The 12500-nt window shown below is 37.1% G+C and overlaps 1 protein-coding gene across 8 annotated transcripts in view; it reads left to right on the top strand.

Annotated features, from left to right (window-relative positions):
* The window catches only part of sff (sugar-free frosting), a 647719-nt gene that overhangs the window by 84709 nt on the left and 550510 nt on the right, over window positions 1-12500 (top strand). For 6 of the 8 annotated variants that reach the window (XM_067084454.1, XM_067084452.1, XM_067084450.1 and 3 more), the window contains one exon: window positions 1028-1093. Coding sequence is in view for 2 of the 8 variants with exons in the window: in XM_067084448.1 (XP_066940549.1) it covers window positions 6494-6581 (88 nt within the window). In the remaining 6 variants the exon portion in view is untranslated. Of the gene's footprint in view, window positions 1-1027; window positions 1094-5999; window positions 6582-12500 lie in introns of those variants that run through there. The other 2 variants (XM_067084448.1, XM_067084456.1) reach the window with 2 other exon arrangements.

Below are 12500 nucleotides of genomic sequence, written 5' to 3'. Positions count from 1 at the left end.
ATGTATTTTTATATGTACAAAATTTTGAATTTCTCAGGTGGTAAAAAGGCTAATTAATCTGAAACACCTTTACAAGTTTCAAATTTTCGTTCACGATCATTACACATATTTTTGTAATTAAAAAATATTATTAAATTTCACTGCTGATAGTAAGGCTGATTAATTTGAAACACCTTTACTATTTTCACATTTTAGTTGCTTCTTGAATTTCAGGTAAGCCCGCAGTCTTCAAATTTTAATTATTTATTTATTTATTTATTGATTTCCACTTTGTAATTAATTACAACTGGGAAAAAGTTTTTCTGTCAGAAACATTCCTTTAAATAAAATTATTCTCTTGTCAATAAAATGGTATAGCTGTTCATGTCTTTTGGTGTTCTGTGAACTGGGTTCCATCTCATATTGAAAGTTTGTCGTGTTATCAAGTTTCTATTTGTGTGACCAGTTTTGTATTTTCTTTCTATCTCCCGCCAACATAAAGTATTGATAACGCTAGGAAATAACTAACCACGTTTAATATGGCTTCATTATGTTAGAGACTTTGTAACAGTAAGCAGAATCCATTGCTGTATTACTTTCAATACAAATGTTCACCAGTAGGAATTGTCTTGATTAGTTTTGTTAACGCCAGTTATCAGGGATTTAAGAAAGAGTATTAAAGGAATCACCTTTTCCTTCAGTGTATCAGCTCCTGAGGATATAATATAGGAGCTATATATTCCTGAGAATAATATAGGAGTCTTTTCGAATTGTCCACGAAAATGTGAATGTATTATACAAGAAACTTTTAATATTCTCACGAATAATTTTAATAAAACATATTCTACATCATTCTCAAGAATGATTTTATACAAAAATCATTCTTGAAAATAAGTTTTCTGTGTAATTACTCATGGGAAAATCAAAAGTTCCTTCTAAAATATGTTATTGGAATTACTTTAAGAATAATAATTGTATTATTATATAGATTTTTTACCATAATGTTATTCATGAGAACAATTTACACAGCCTTCTCGTTGCTCTGCAGGTCAGTTGGTTCATATCTGCTCTCGTCTTCACTACTGAAAGGGATGACATCTGTGGCTGGTATAAGGTCAGTGGTAATTCCGCTTCCCTTTAAGATGTGAGATTTCCTTTTGTTTTCTCTGACTATAACATTTTTTTTTCATAGGAGGTGGGCGTATCGTTCCTTTTGATGGATGAAGTCTGTTTCCATTCTTCGGCTTTGTGTTGATTTATTGCATATTATCTTTTAAAGTTCTACGTTTTTTTTATTTGGGTTTTTCTTTTGCTGTCGTCTTCCTCTATTTTATTATCATTTACCGTTTTCCTTTATTTCATTATCATTTGACCGTTTTCATCGATTTCATTATCATTTGACTGTTTTCCTTTATTTCGTTATCATTTGACAGTTTTACTTTATTTCATTATCATTTGACCGGTTTTCTTTATTTCATTATCTTTTGACCGTTTTCCTTTATTTTATTATCATGTGACCGTTTTTCTTTATTTCATTATCGTTTGACCGTTTTCATTGATTTCATTATCATTTGACTGTTTTCATTGATTTCATTATCATTTGACCATTTTCCTTTATTTCATTATTTGACCGTTGTCATTGATTTCATTATAATTTGACCAGTTTCCTTTATTTCATTATCATTTGACCATTTTCATTTATTTCATTATCATTTGACCGTTTTCCTTTATTTCGTTATCATTTGACAGTTTTCTTTTATTTCATTATCATTTGGCCGTTTTCCTTTATTTTATTACCATTTGGCCATTTTCCTTTATTTCATTATCATGTAACTTTTCCTTTATTTCATGATCATTTGACTGCTTTCCTTTATTTCATTATCATTTGACCGTTTTCATTGATTTCATTATCATTTGACCGTTTTCATTGATTTCATTATCATTTGACCATTTTCGTTTATTTCATTACATTTGACTGCTTTTCTTCATTTCATTATTTGACCGTTTTCATTGATTTCATTATCATTTGGCCGTTTAACTTTATTTCATTATCATTTGGCCGTTTAACTTTATTTCATTATCATTTGGCCGTTCTCCTTTATTTCATTATCATTTGGCCGTTTTCCTTTATTTCGTTACCATTTGACTGTTTTCCTTTATTTCATTATTATTTGACCGTTTTCCTTTAGTTCATTATCATTTGGCCGTTCTCCTTTATTTCATTACCATTTGACAGTTTTCCTCAATTTCGTGATCATTCTAATGTTTCTTTTAATCTTTTTTTTTTATGAGTTGGTTCGAAAAGGGTATTTGGGGATTCGTTCTAACAACTCCCGCGTGAAAAATTTAATGAAATCTTATATATATTCGAAATCCTCAATGCGCTTGTTAAGTAATGCTGAACACTCAAACTTTGCCCCCTCAGGAAAGTATAGTCATTACGATAAATATAAATGTTATATCCCGCGCTGATGGGCATGTTTCGGATTCCGCGTTAGTCAGTAGAAAATGGCGTAAATAAGCGCCGATCACTGAATGGACATTCAGTAGAAAGCTCGGCATCAGTAACCATAGTCTTTGCGACGTCAGGTTACTATAGAATTTAATCAATCAATCATTCACTGTAAAGTGTACGCGACGTTCAGGTCAACAAGTTTGTTAATAAACATCGAGAAACGTAAACAAAGAGAGTTCTTTTGTTTGTCTTTATCTCCTCAGTCTAAGGAGCACAGAAGATATTTCGAGTACACTATTAATATCCATAAATCATTGTCTCGTCGTGTGTCATTTTTACTCTTGTAATGAACGTCGATGCTTTTCAGATAATCGTCGTATTCACTGTTCCCCAAAACTTCAAAATAAACATACTTTAAACATACTTTGGTTTTGAGATGCCGTCTCCTCATTTTCAGTTCATGAGTTTTGAATTTAACCCCGGCGTTTGTATTGACACATCAGATTCGGAAATGGCCCCCTCTCTTCCCCATCCGGCCCCAAAATAAAACAAGTAAAAAATGCGTTGAAGTTTCTTTGGCACAATCGAGTTTTCTGTACAGCCGCTACAGCGTATAATCAAGGCCACCGAAAATAGATCTATCTTTCGGTGGTCTCGTTATAATGCTGTATGAACCGCGGCCCATGAAGCTTTAACCACGGCCCGGTGGTGGTCTGCCCTATAACGTGGCCAGACGCACCTTTATGGCTAACTTAAACCTTAAATGAAATAAAAACTACTGAGGCTATAGGGCTGCTATTTGGTATGTTTGATGATGGAGGGTGGATGATCAACATACCAATTTGCAGCCCTCTAGCCCCAGCAGTTTTTAAGACCTGAGGGCGGACAGGAAAAGCGCGGACGAACAGACAAAGCAGGAACAGTAGTTTTCTTTTACAAAAAACTAAAAAGCTAATTGTTGCTTCCAACCTGTATTGGTTTTGAGATGCCGTCTCCTCATTTTCTGTTCATGAGTTTTGTATTTAACCCTGGCGTATGTGTTTCCCATATCTACTACGGAAATTCACTTCCCCCCATCTCCCCCCATCCGGCCTCAAAATAACCAAAGCTAATTGTTGCTTCTAACCTATATGGGTTATGAGATGCTGTTTCCTCATTTTCTGTACATGAGTTTTGTATTTAATCGCGGCATATGTGTTTCCGAAGCATGAATTTTGTAATTAACAGTGGCATGTGTGTTTCCATATCAAATTCGCAAATCCCTCCCCCGGCCTCTAAATAAACAAAGCAAATTGTTGCTTCCAACCTTTATTGGTTCCGAGGTGCCATTGCTTATATATTTATCGTTTTTTGTCCATAATGTGGCTCTTCTGATCTGGAGCACGTCGCGGCATTAATTAACCACATCTGTTAACCGATCCTCGGCCGTTTGGCCACGGACGAGCAACTTTGGAAATCGATGCTATGGCAACGACGGCCTTTTCGTCATCACGGAAACGAGTTCTTAAATACACTTTTGTGGCAACCATTGCCTGGGTTACTGTACAAGGGAAATTTGGGGACCTTCAGCAAAATACTACAATAGGTAAAGTCAGATAGATGGAGATGATTTGCAGAGTGATATCAGAAGTTTAAACACAAACATAATGTAATCATGACGTTGGTTGTTGTTCCTTGAGAGCTTGCTGTAAGGAGGCACTTGGTTAAGAATGGTTGAATGGATGGTCTTTTTCATGGAAGGTTCAAATGAATATTTACGAATTTATGGTAACGGTGTTGCAATAAATATCGTTTCCCCCATAGGGGATAGTGCCGTCATTGCACCTCATGCGGTGCCCTGTGGGCATTACTTAAGGGTCTTTGCAGCGTGCCTTCGTCCCCTAGCTGCAACCCCTTTCGTTCCTTTTACTGTACCTCCTTTCATATTCTCCTTCTTCCATCTTACTTTCCAACCTCTCCTAACAACTGACTCAAGTCAAGTTCCATTTCAGCACTGGATGACCTCATTGGTCCCAGTGCTTGGCCTTTGTCCTAAATCTATATTCAAGTCAAGTCATAAATATCGTTTCAGAGGATGTCTGAGTTTCACGAAGGACGGTATTAGGCCGAATTCAGCTGATTATATGTTTATTTTCATTATTTCTTTAAAAGGAGACTTTATTTTTTACCCTTCTGTTAGTTAGTTAACGTCGTTCTCTGAGAGGCATGTTGGGTTCTGTTAGGCTTTTGGTTAAAGTTAAATTATCTAGGGTGGTTTTTTTTTCATTTTCATGGGAAGTTTTAAATCAAAGTGTAGCGGAACTCTGCGTTGGTTGTTGTTGTTTGAGAGTTTCGAAAGGGCATAGATCAGGTCAGGTCGAGTAAATACAGTTAACCTTGGAAATTTTCAAAGAATGCTTAATCGCACCTGTCAACTCTTCCGTTTAATTATTACTTCCGGTAAGGTTTGTTGGCGGCAGTAAGACCTTTGGTTGTTATTTTGAATAGATGGGAATTTCATCACGATCAAAAGCTTTCAATAAAGATTTGCAGAAACACGTTTTGAGTTAATATTGTTGCTAGAGAGATTTTTGGGGTGCCTCAATGGTGGCCCTGGTCAAGTTATTTTGAGACGCCAAGGTCCTTTCCATAATAAGAAATCTCTAAAAACACATGCGAGGCAACATTTTAGTTGGTTATTTTTCTTCAGGATTTTTTCCTTTGGATGGGCTGGGCGGTTAGGGGCGGGGTTGGTGGCTTCAGGGAGGTAATAGGTTAGTTTCTGTTGAGGAGATGGATTTTATTTTCGTCATTTCAAAAGTTTACGTGCAAATTTGCATCATGCATTTTTTTTTCTCCAGCTATTTTTGGAGATATGTTTCTAGACGGTTGCAGGCTTCATGATTAACTTAGGTTGAGTTCACGGAGTTCTTCCTTTCAAAGGTTTAAGCACATACTTAACACTGATGTTTTTTCGTGTGTTCATTATCGAGAATTATGTTGGTCTTGAAGGAGGCAATAGGTTATATTAAGTAGAGTAGTGTTTAAACACAAAATAACGGGTGTTTGTTTTTGTAGTGATTATTGTTCTCTGAGAGTTTTTTGGAGTGATTAAATGAGGCATTAGGTTAAGTTAGGATGAGTAGGCATAGTTAATTCATTTTGAAGGTGTGCAGAATTGGTGGATGTTTATTTATGTGGCTACCGATTTTCCTGGCTAGCACGTGCGGTCCGGGTGAGTCACGGCTTGCTACGTGTTCTCTTTTTCCTTTTTTCCATCTCCCCTTCCTCCTTTTCTTCTTCGCGTCTTCGCCGTCGTCTCGCTCGGCCCCTTTACAGCCCTTTGAAGAGAGAGAGAGAGAGAGAGAGAGAGAGAGAGAGAGAGAGAGAGAGAGAGAGATCTTGAGTAGAAGTTAGTTTCAAGTGCTTGCCCTACTCAGTTGGTCATGTTGAGGTTAGAGAGAGAGAGAGAGAGAGAGAGAGAGAGAGAGAGAGAGAGAGAGAGAGAGAGAGAGAGAGATTTACGTAAAGAGAGTGAGAAAGATTCCACCGAACTGAAATCTTGATGAGTGGTTCCGGCCAGAGTGAAGAGGGTGGGGTTCCATCAGGAGAAGGACGACCTATCATCTAGTGGGTGCAGAAGGCGCTACAGCTGGAGAGAGAGAGAGAGAGAGAGAGAGAGAGAGAGAGAGAGAGAGAGAGAGAGTCGGGCTAAGGGAATTGTGTTTGTGTGTGTGTGTGTGCTCGTGACAGTGTTGGCAGAGAGAGAGAGAGAGAGAGAGAGAGAGAGAGAGAGAGAGAGCAAAAGAGAGAGAGAGAGAGAGAGAGAGAGAGAGAGAGAGAGAGAGTGGTGTTTGTGCAAAGAGAGAGAGAGAGAGAGAGAGAGAGAGAGAGAGAGAGAGACTCTATTGATCGTGCACCCCATCGGTGTTGGGGTGCGCACTGCGGCCGCGCCATCCATCCCGCCCACCCCTAGTTTCAACATGGCGACCGAGTGTGCGGGGGACCGCTGGCGGGCTCTCGCTTGTGTTAGCTAAGCAGTTTGATGTGCTCTCGGATTATTTACCTGAAACCTTCATCATGCAGAAGGAGAATAATCACTCACCGGACCACCATCAATATGTCGGCCCTTATCGGTTGGAGAAGACGCTGGGCAAGGGCCAGACGGGTAAGTTGTTTCCAGTAGCGGCCACACCGCCGTCGACGACCTTACTTCTGCTCCACGGCCAACTTTCAGGCAGCGGGCGCCAAAGAAAACGAAAAAACAAACCCGTTTTGTTTTTGTTGTTACAGGAGGTTACAGCGAGCTGTATCTCCTGTGTTCCTTATCGGTCATGTTCCATGCAATAAAGTGTACCCTTCAGGAGGCCTTGTCAATGTGCCGTAAGCGTTTAGCCTCGTCGTGAGGGGCATTAAATGAAACAGGGTGTGCGGTGCCCGCAGATTTATTTGAGTTTGCCCCTTTCGAGAAAGTACCGTGTTGGGTGTGTGTGTGTGTATGTGTGTGAGTTTGTATGTACCCTATGTGGTTTCGGTGTATGGTGTGGAGTGCTGTGGGTGTGGTACCATGCCTGAATGCTGCGGTACTACTCAATTCCCTTCTCAGCACCATGCTCTGCTGTTCAAAGTCACTACAGCTCATTTTGTGATATCGATAACAGCTCACGTTTTTAACATTAGGGTCACTTATGGTAAGATTTGTGATGCAACAGTATTTTAGAGGGAGTGGCATGGGGCAGAGGTCACCTTTTCTGTATGACAAATAAAAGGACCTGGTCATTTGTGCCTTATGTCACTCGTAACAGAAAATCAGTCACTCTTGTCAATACGTTTCATAGCAGTAACAGGTACTGATGAAATTGAGTGGTTTTACGTTTAATTTCTTCACAGAATTGCTGTTGTATTATAGGTAGGACACAATAATTAATCAGGAGCATCAAATTTTATTCACTTTTATTTCCATCGGTTTATGTAATATGGCATTCACATTCATTTTCAAGACCCAGTGAAACCAGCGACTATCTTGTCTTGGCGATGAGTTTCACTTTTGTCTCTTTTCTTAGGAAAGGAATTCATGTATTATTTCTGTCTAACCATCTGCAGCCTAAGCGTTTTACTACGCCTACCTCCACCAAGCCTACCTCCTTGTCCCCCCCTCCCTTACCCCGCTACCCAGTCTCACCCACATCATGACACGTGGGTATAACTCTCTCTCTCTCTCTCTCTCTCTCTCTCTCTCTCTCTCTCCTTTATTTTACTGTTTTAGAAACGCGACGTAGAATTCCCCTAATCGGGACAATATGGGAAGAGTGCCTTCCAATTACGCTTTGTCATGGTGTTTTGATAAATACAAATGAAAATGCTAATAAATGTGATAATCGGTATACATGGTTACACATTTTCAATTTGGAGGACTATATTGCATTTTATGCATATTTTAGGTTACGTATATTTTAAAATTTTGTTTGAAGAAATGTACGAGTATGCACGTACACAGACGCGCGAATAATTTTTTTTCCAACACTATTGGAAGTGATCATTGACACGAAAAGTGAATACTTATCCCGATCCCATCACTTTAAAAGTGGACTTGAGTCCTTGAGAGATGGACCTCTCAGGATGTCTTAGTACCTCAGGATGGGATGGGATGGGACGGGATGGGATGGCTGTTGTCACGTAGAGGCAGCTGGAGAGACTGAAACATATGATAGTCTTTTAATCATTTTCTGTCGTTTTTTGTTTTCGTGCTATGAAGTGGATCATTTCTGAGGGTTGGTTTGTTGATAAATATGTCTTAGGAATATTTATGATAAGTTTTGTTTAATCAGGGGCGATTGAAACAAATCTAAAACAGTTGTTGTGAGTGTTTTTATAAATATTTTTTTTTTCTGTTTGATATTGTATACACATTGTAGTGAAGATGACCATATCTGACCCTTAGGTGATTTATTTAATTACACAACTGTTTTATCAGACTTTGAGTAATGTGGTCTAGTGGATTGTAAAACACACTAAAACCGAAGTCTGACAAAAGATGAATTAATGAACTATATAAATCTACTCATTTGTGGATAAGTTTTGTCTCTATATCCGTAAGGCCAAAAATACATTTTGTCATTTCCTGTTGCGAAAAGATTACTTGAAGAAGTAGCTTACATAACATTGGAAGAGGAGCATCATGCCTTTGTAAATACGTCGAGCCAACAGCATCAAGTATTTGTTTATGCATGTAGAGGGTAAACAATATGGATTTAGTTTATATTACGGAAAATGTTTGCTAGTTCTTGAATAAACAGTCTAGAATTGATTAAATATTTGGTTAATGGACAGCATTTTGTCGTCGTTTATCTTTTTGGGAAGTGTAAACATAGAGGCATGTTTCATGGTTTTGGTTGCTAGGAATTAAATATTTATTTTTATATGTATGGGGACTTGAGCACTATCGAACGTTTTTATAGAACTGCGTCTAGTACTCATCGTATGTATACGTATCTGTAAAATACCAGATACATTTGTTTATATCTTTGGAAGTGAGTATTGATAAATTGTCTATATTTCCTGACGGTTATCAATCTCTAGTAATTTGCTTACATTGGACATTCATAAGAATTTGAACATCTGTTTGGAGATTTGGAAATAAGTTTTCATGCGTTACCCATAGGATAGATAATACATAATAACTGCATTTCTCAAGACAAAGATGTTTTATATCCGCCATATTTGTGTGGGTAGATGGCTGAAGATCTATGCCAGATAGGAATAGAAATAGAAAATGCAAAGATAGAGGAGACTGGAGAGGTTCCATCAGGCACTTGATCCGGTGAAAGTGAAACCTGACTTGAAAACATCATTGGTGATAATAATTAAGATTATGATTATCTTCATTTATCTTTTTACACAGTTATAGAATAGATAATAATTAATTTGAATGATTTCACTCGGTTATTTTGATGGCAGTTACAACCGAAAAAGGCTAAAATTAGGAAAATATTTCGTTTTCTGGTTTGATACATAATTCTGGGAAAAATGTGAAAATTAACTTTACTTCTGCATTTGCATTCACAAATAGGATTATTGGATTGAGGTACACAGCCCTGTTGTTTTCCTTCGTTGGTTTGATTGAATGGAACTCAAAATTTAATTCTGAACTTTACTGTTACCAGCGTTGACAAAATTTAAAATAAACGCAATGTTTATAATACTTAATATTGTTTTATTTATGTGTAACGTTCGTATAATGAAGCCATTCAAATAAAAAGAGAAATCTCTCTCTCTCTCTCTCTCTCTCTCTCTCTCTCTCTCTCTCTCTCTCTCTCTCTCACAAAGTAAGGCGAGTTGAGGTAAAAAAAAAAAAAAAACCCCTTACGATTGGGGAAAAAAGGACCTCCAAATCTAAGGTTATTACTCAGAATATTTCAGTGACAAATGCCTATGTAAATAGTAATTGATGCCTGGGTAAGATATGAAAGTCACATTGGAGAGCGGCGTGTAGTGTGCGTGTGTGTGTTATTATTATTGTTATTGCCTCTCTCGTACTTATTTTTGTTATTTTCGTTATTGGTCTTGGCATTATTTCTTCTTCTTCTTCTTCTTCTTCTTCTTCTTCTTCTTCTTCTTCTTCTTATTGTTATCATCATCTTTATATTATTATTATTGTTATTACTGTCGTCGTCGTTCTCGTTGTTTTTTTCTTCCACCTCCCTTGTTATTACTTTTGTCTTTTTCGTCATCTTAAGATGAAATGTACTTGCACAAAAGGAGACTCGCTTCATCCAAAGACTTTGACACCCGATGCGTAATGTTATTCCAATTCCCGTTCGCTCGTCGGAATTAATTAGTTTCATAGTCTTAACAAATCCCCCCTCCCCCTTACAATATTAGAATGTAATCTCTTGTAGAATGGAATTACAGTCCCTTTCAACAGCTTGAAATTACATTTCATCCCGCCCCGTAATTAAGACCCATTGGAACAGCATCGAATTACGATGGGTTCGGAGGCATCTTATTATTGCTCTAGCGGTGCTCTACGTTAGTGTCCCAGAAAATGTCGGATTATCACGTTCTAAATTTCAAGGTGTCAGTTTCAGGGTCTTTCCCTGTCTTTTGTTCCTCTTTGCTTTTAGCTGTGTCAGTTTCAGTCTCTATCCTTGTATTTTGTTCCTCGTCAGTTTAACTGCTGTGTTCTTGTATTTCAGGAAAATCTCTGAAGTGAAGTATTCAGAGGTGTCATTTTCAGTCTCGTTCCTTATGTTTGGTTCGTCGCTTGATCAAATAATGTGTTCTTGCATTTTTGTAGAATTTACGGAGTGAAATATTTTCTTGTCTTGACCAACATGTTTTAATATGTACAGTATATTCAACTTCTGTCGATCATTTACTGTAGTTTTTCATTGAAGGTGTTTTTATAATTGATAATTTTTAAAATTTAGTTTAAGTTTGCGTTTCTTGAGCATATTATTATTATTATTATTATTATTATTATTATTATTATTATTATTATTATATTATTATTATTATTATTATTATTATTATACGTACATCGTTTTGACGTTAAGTACCTTGTAAAAAGACAAATTTGAATATTTTGAATCTTTTCATTTTTAGCACTTTTAAGTACATTCAACCTTTTCCCGAATTTCTTACTATTCCTTTGTTTGATTAGATGGAAGTTTGGGTTGTTGACTGAAAAGTGAGTTAAATGTAGGGTTAACTCAGTGAATAATTAACGCGGATTGTTAGTCGGATGGTTGACTAAACAATTAAACAGATTTTGCGCTAATTATATTTATATAATAGGGGGAATATAGTCCGTTAGACCGGTTTATTTGATTTGGAATTTGATTGGGTGTCGTAAAAAAGAACAAACTTGTGTGTTATATAAATGGCAAGCTAACAGATGATTTTAAAATTTGCATGGTGAACCGAAAGTATATTGCAGGGAGGTATATTCTCAACCTCTCAACTTTGATATATCAAATAATGCAGTATTACTCGAGCTCGAAAGTCTTGCTGTCAAAGGCATCATTTATTGTAAAGGAAAACAAATTGATTGAACCTAGTTCCGGCCGAATTGTCCCATTTACTCGTCTTTCATGAAAGAAAATATTACATGAATATTTTTTTCGGTACGGCTGTACTTTTTCGTAAATATTTCTTCAAACTTGCTATGTTTTGATTAACAGGTCACGGTTTGTACAGTCCATCATTTATATTAACTGCCCTCTATACTTTTAATGCACAAAACAGAACATCATTCTATAGCCTCAGTTGTTGTCTGAACAAGAGCATTGAAGTGGTGGCTAAAGCTCTTGGCTAGCACGCTGTTGGCCCAGCGTTCGAGTCTCCGGCTGGCCAATGAAGAATTAGAGGAATTTATTTCTGGTGACAGAAATTAATTTCTCGTCATAATGTGGTTCGGATTCCACAATAAGCTGTAGGTCCCGTTGCTAGGTAACCAATTGGTTCTTAGCCACGTAAAATAAGTCTAATCCTTCGGGCCAGCCCTAGGAGAGCTGCTAATCAGCTCAGTGGTCTGGTTAAACTAAGATATACTTTTGAACAAGAGCATAAACGTCAGTGTTATGCACAAAGTCAAATCTCCTCTCTTCGAGCTTGCTGCTGCTATTGATGGCACATGAAGGCACAGTGTTTCAGAAAATGTGCATGGAATGAAGCATTGCGATCCGGAAAATATTTATCCCTCGACTGAAATACAGTTGGGTGGAGAAAATAGAAAATATGTCGAATGAAATGAATCAATTCTGAAAATATTGATGAGTCGAATTAAATACAGTCTGGTGGAGGTAAAAATTGGTGTCGGATGAAATACTTTTACTCAAAATATTGAGTCGTTGAATTTATATACGTGCCGATCAGATTTTTATGCTTTGGAAGAAGTTCTTAATACGCAAGTGTTGTGTCTTTGGAGCTTTCGTGTTTAGCAAACGATTATCCGTTTGGGCGTGATCGTTTACTTCAGATAACGAAACTGTTATTTAGAATTAGATTTCCAGAAGCGTTCAGAAATGTCTTTTTTTTTTTTTTTACATCAGAGTAATACTGTATGTATGTATGTATGTATGTATGT

Source organism: Macrobrachium rosenbergii, chromosome 41, assembly GCF_040412425.1.
Source record: "Macrobrachium rosenbergii isolate ZJJX-2024 chromosome 41, ASM4041242v1, whole genome shotgun sequence".
Taxonomy (NCBI): Eukaryota; Metazoa; Arthropoda; class Malacostraca; order Decapoda; family Palaemonidae; genus Macrobrachium; species Macrobrachium rosenbergii.
Note: the sequence above shows the minus strand (reverse complement) of the source record. Positions and strands in the feature narration are given on the sequence as shown.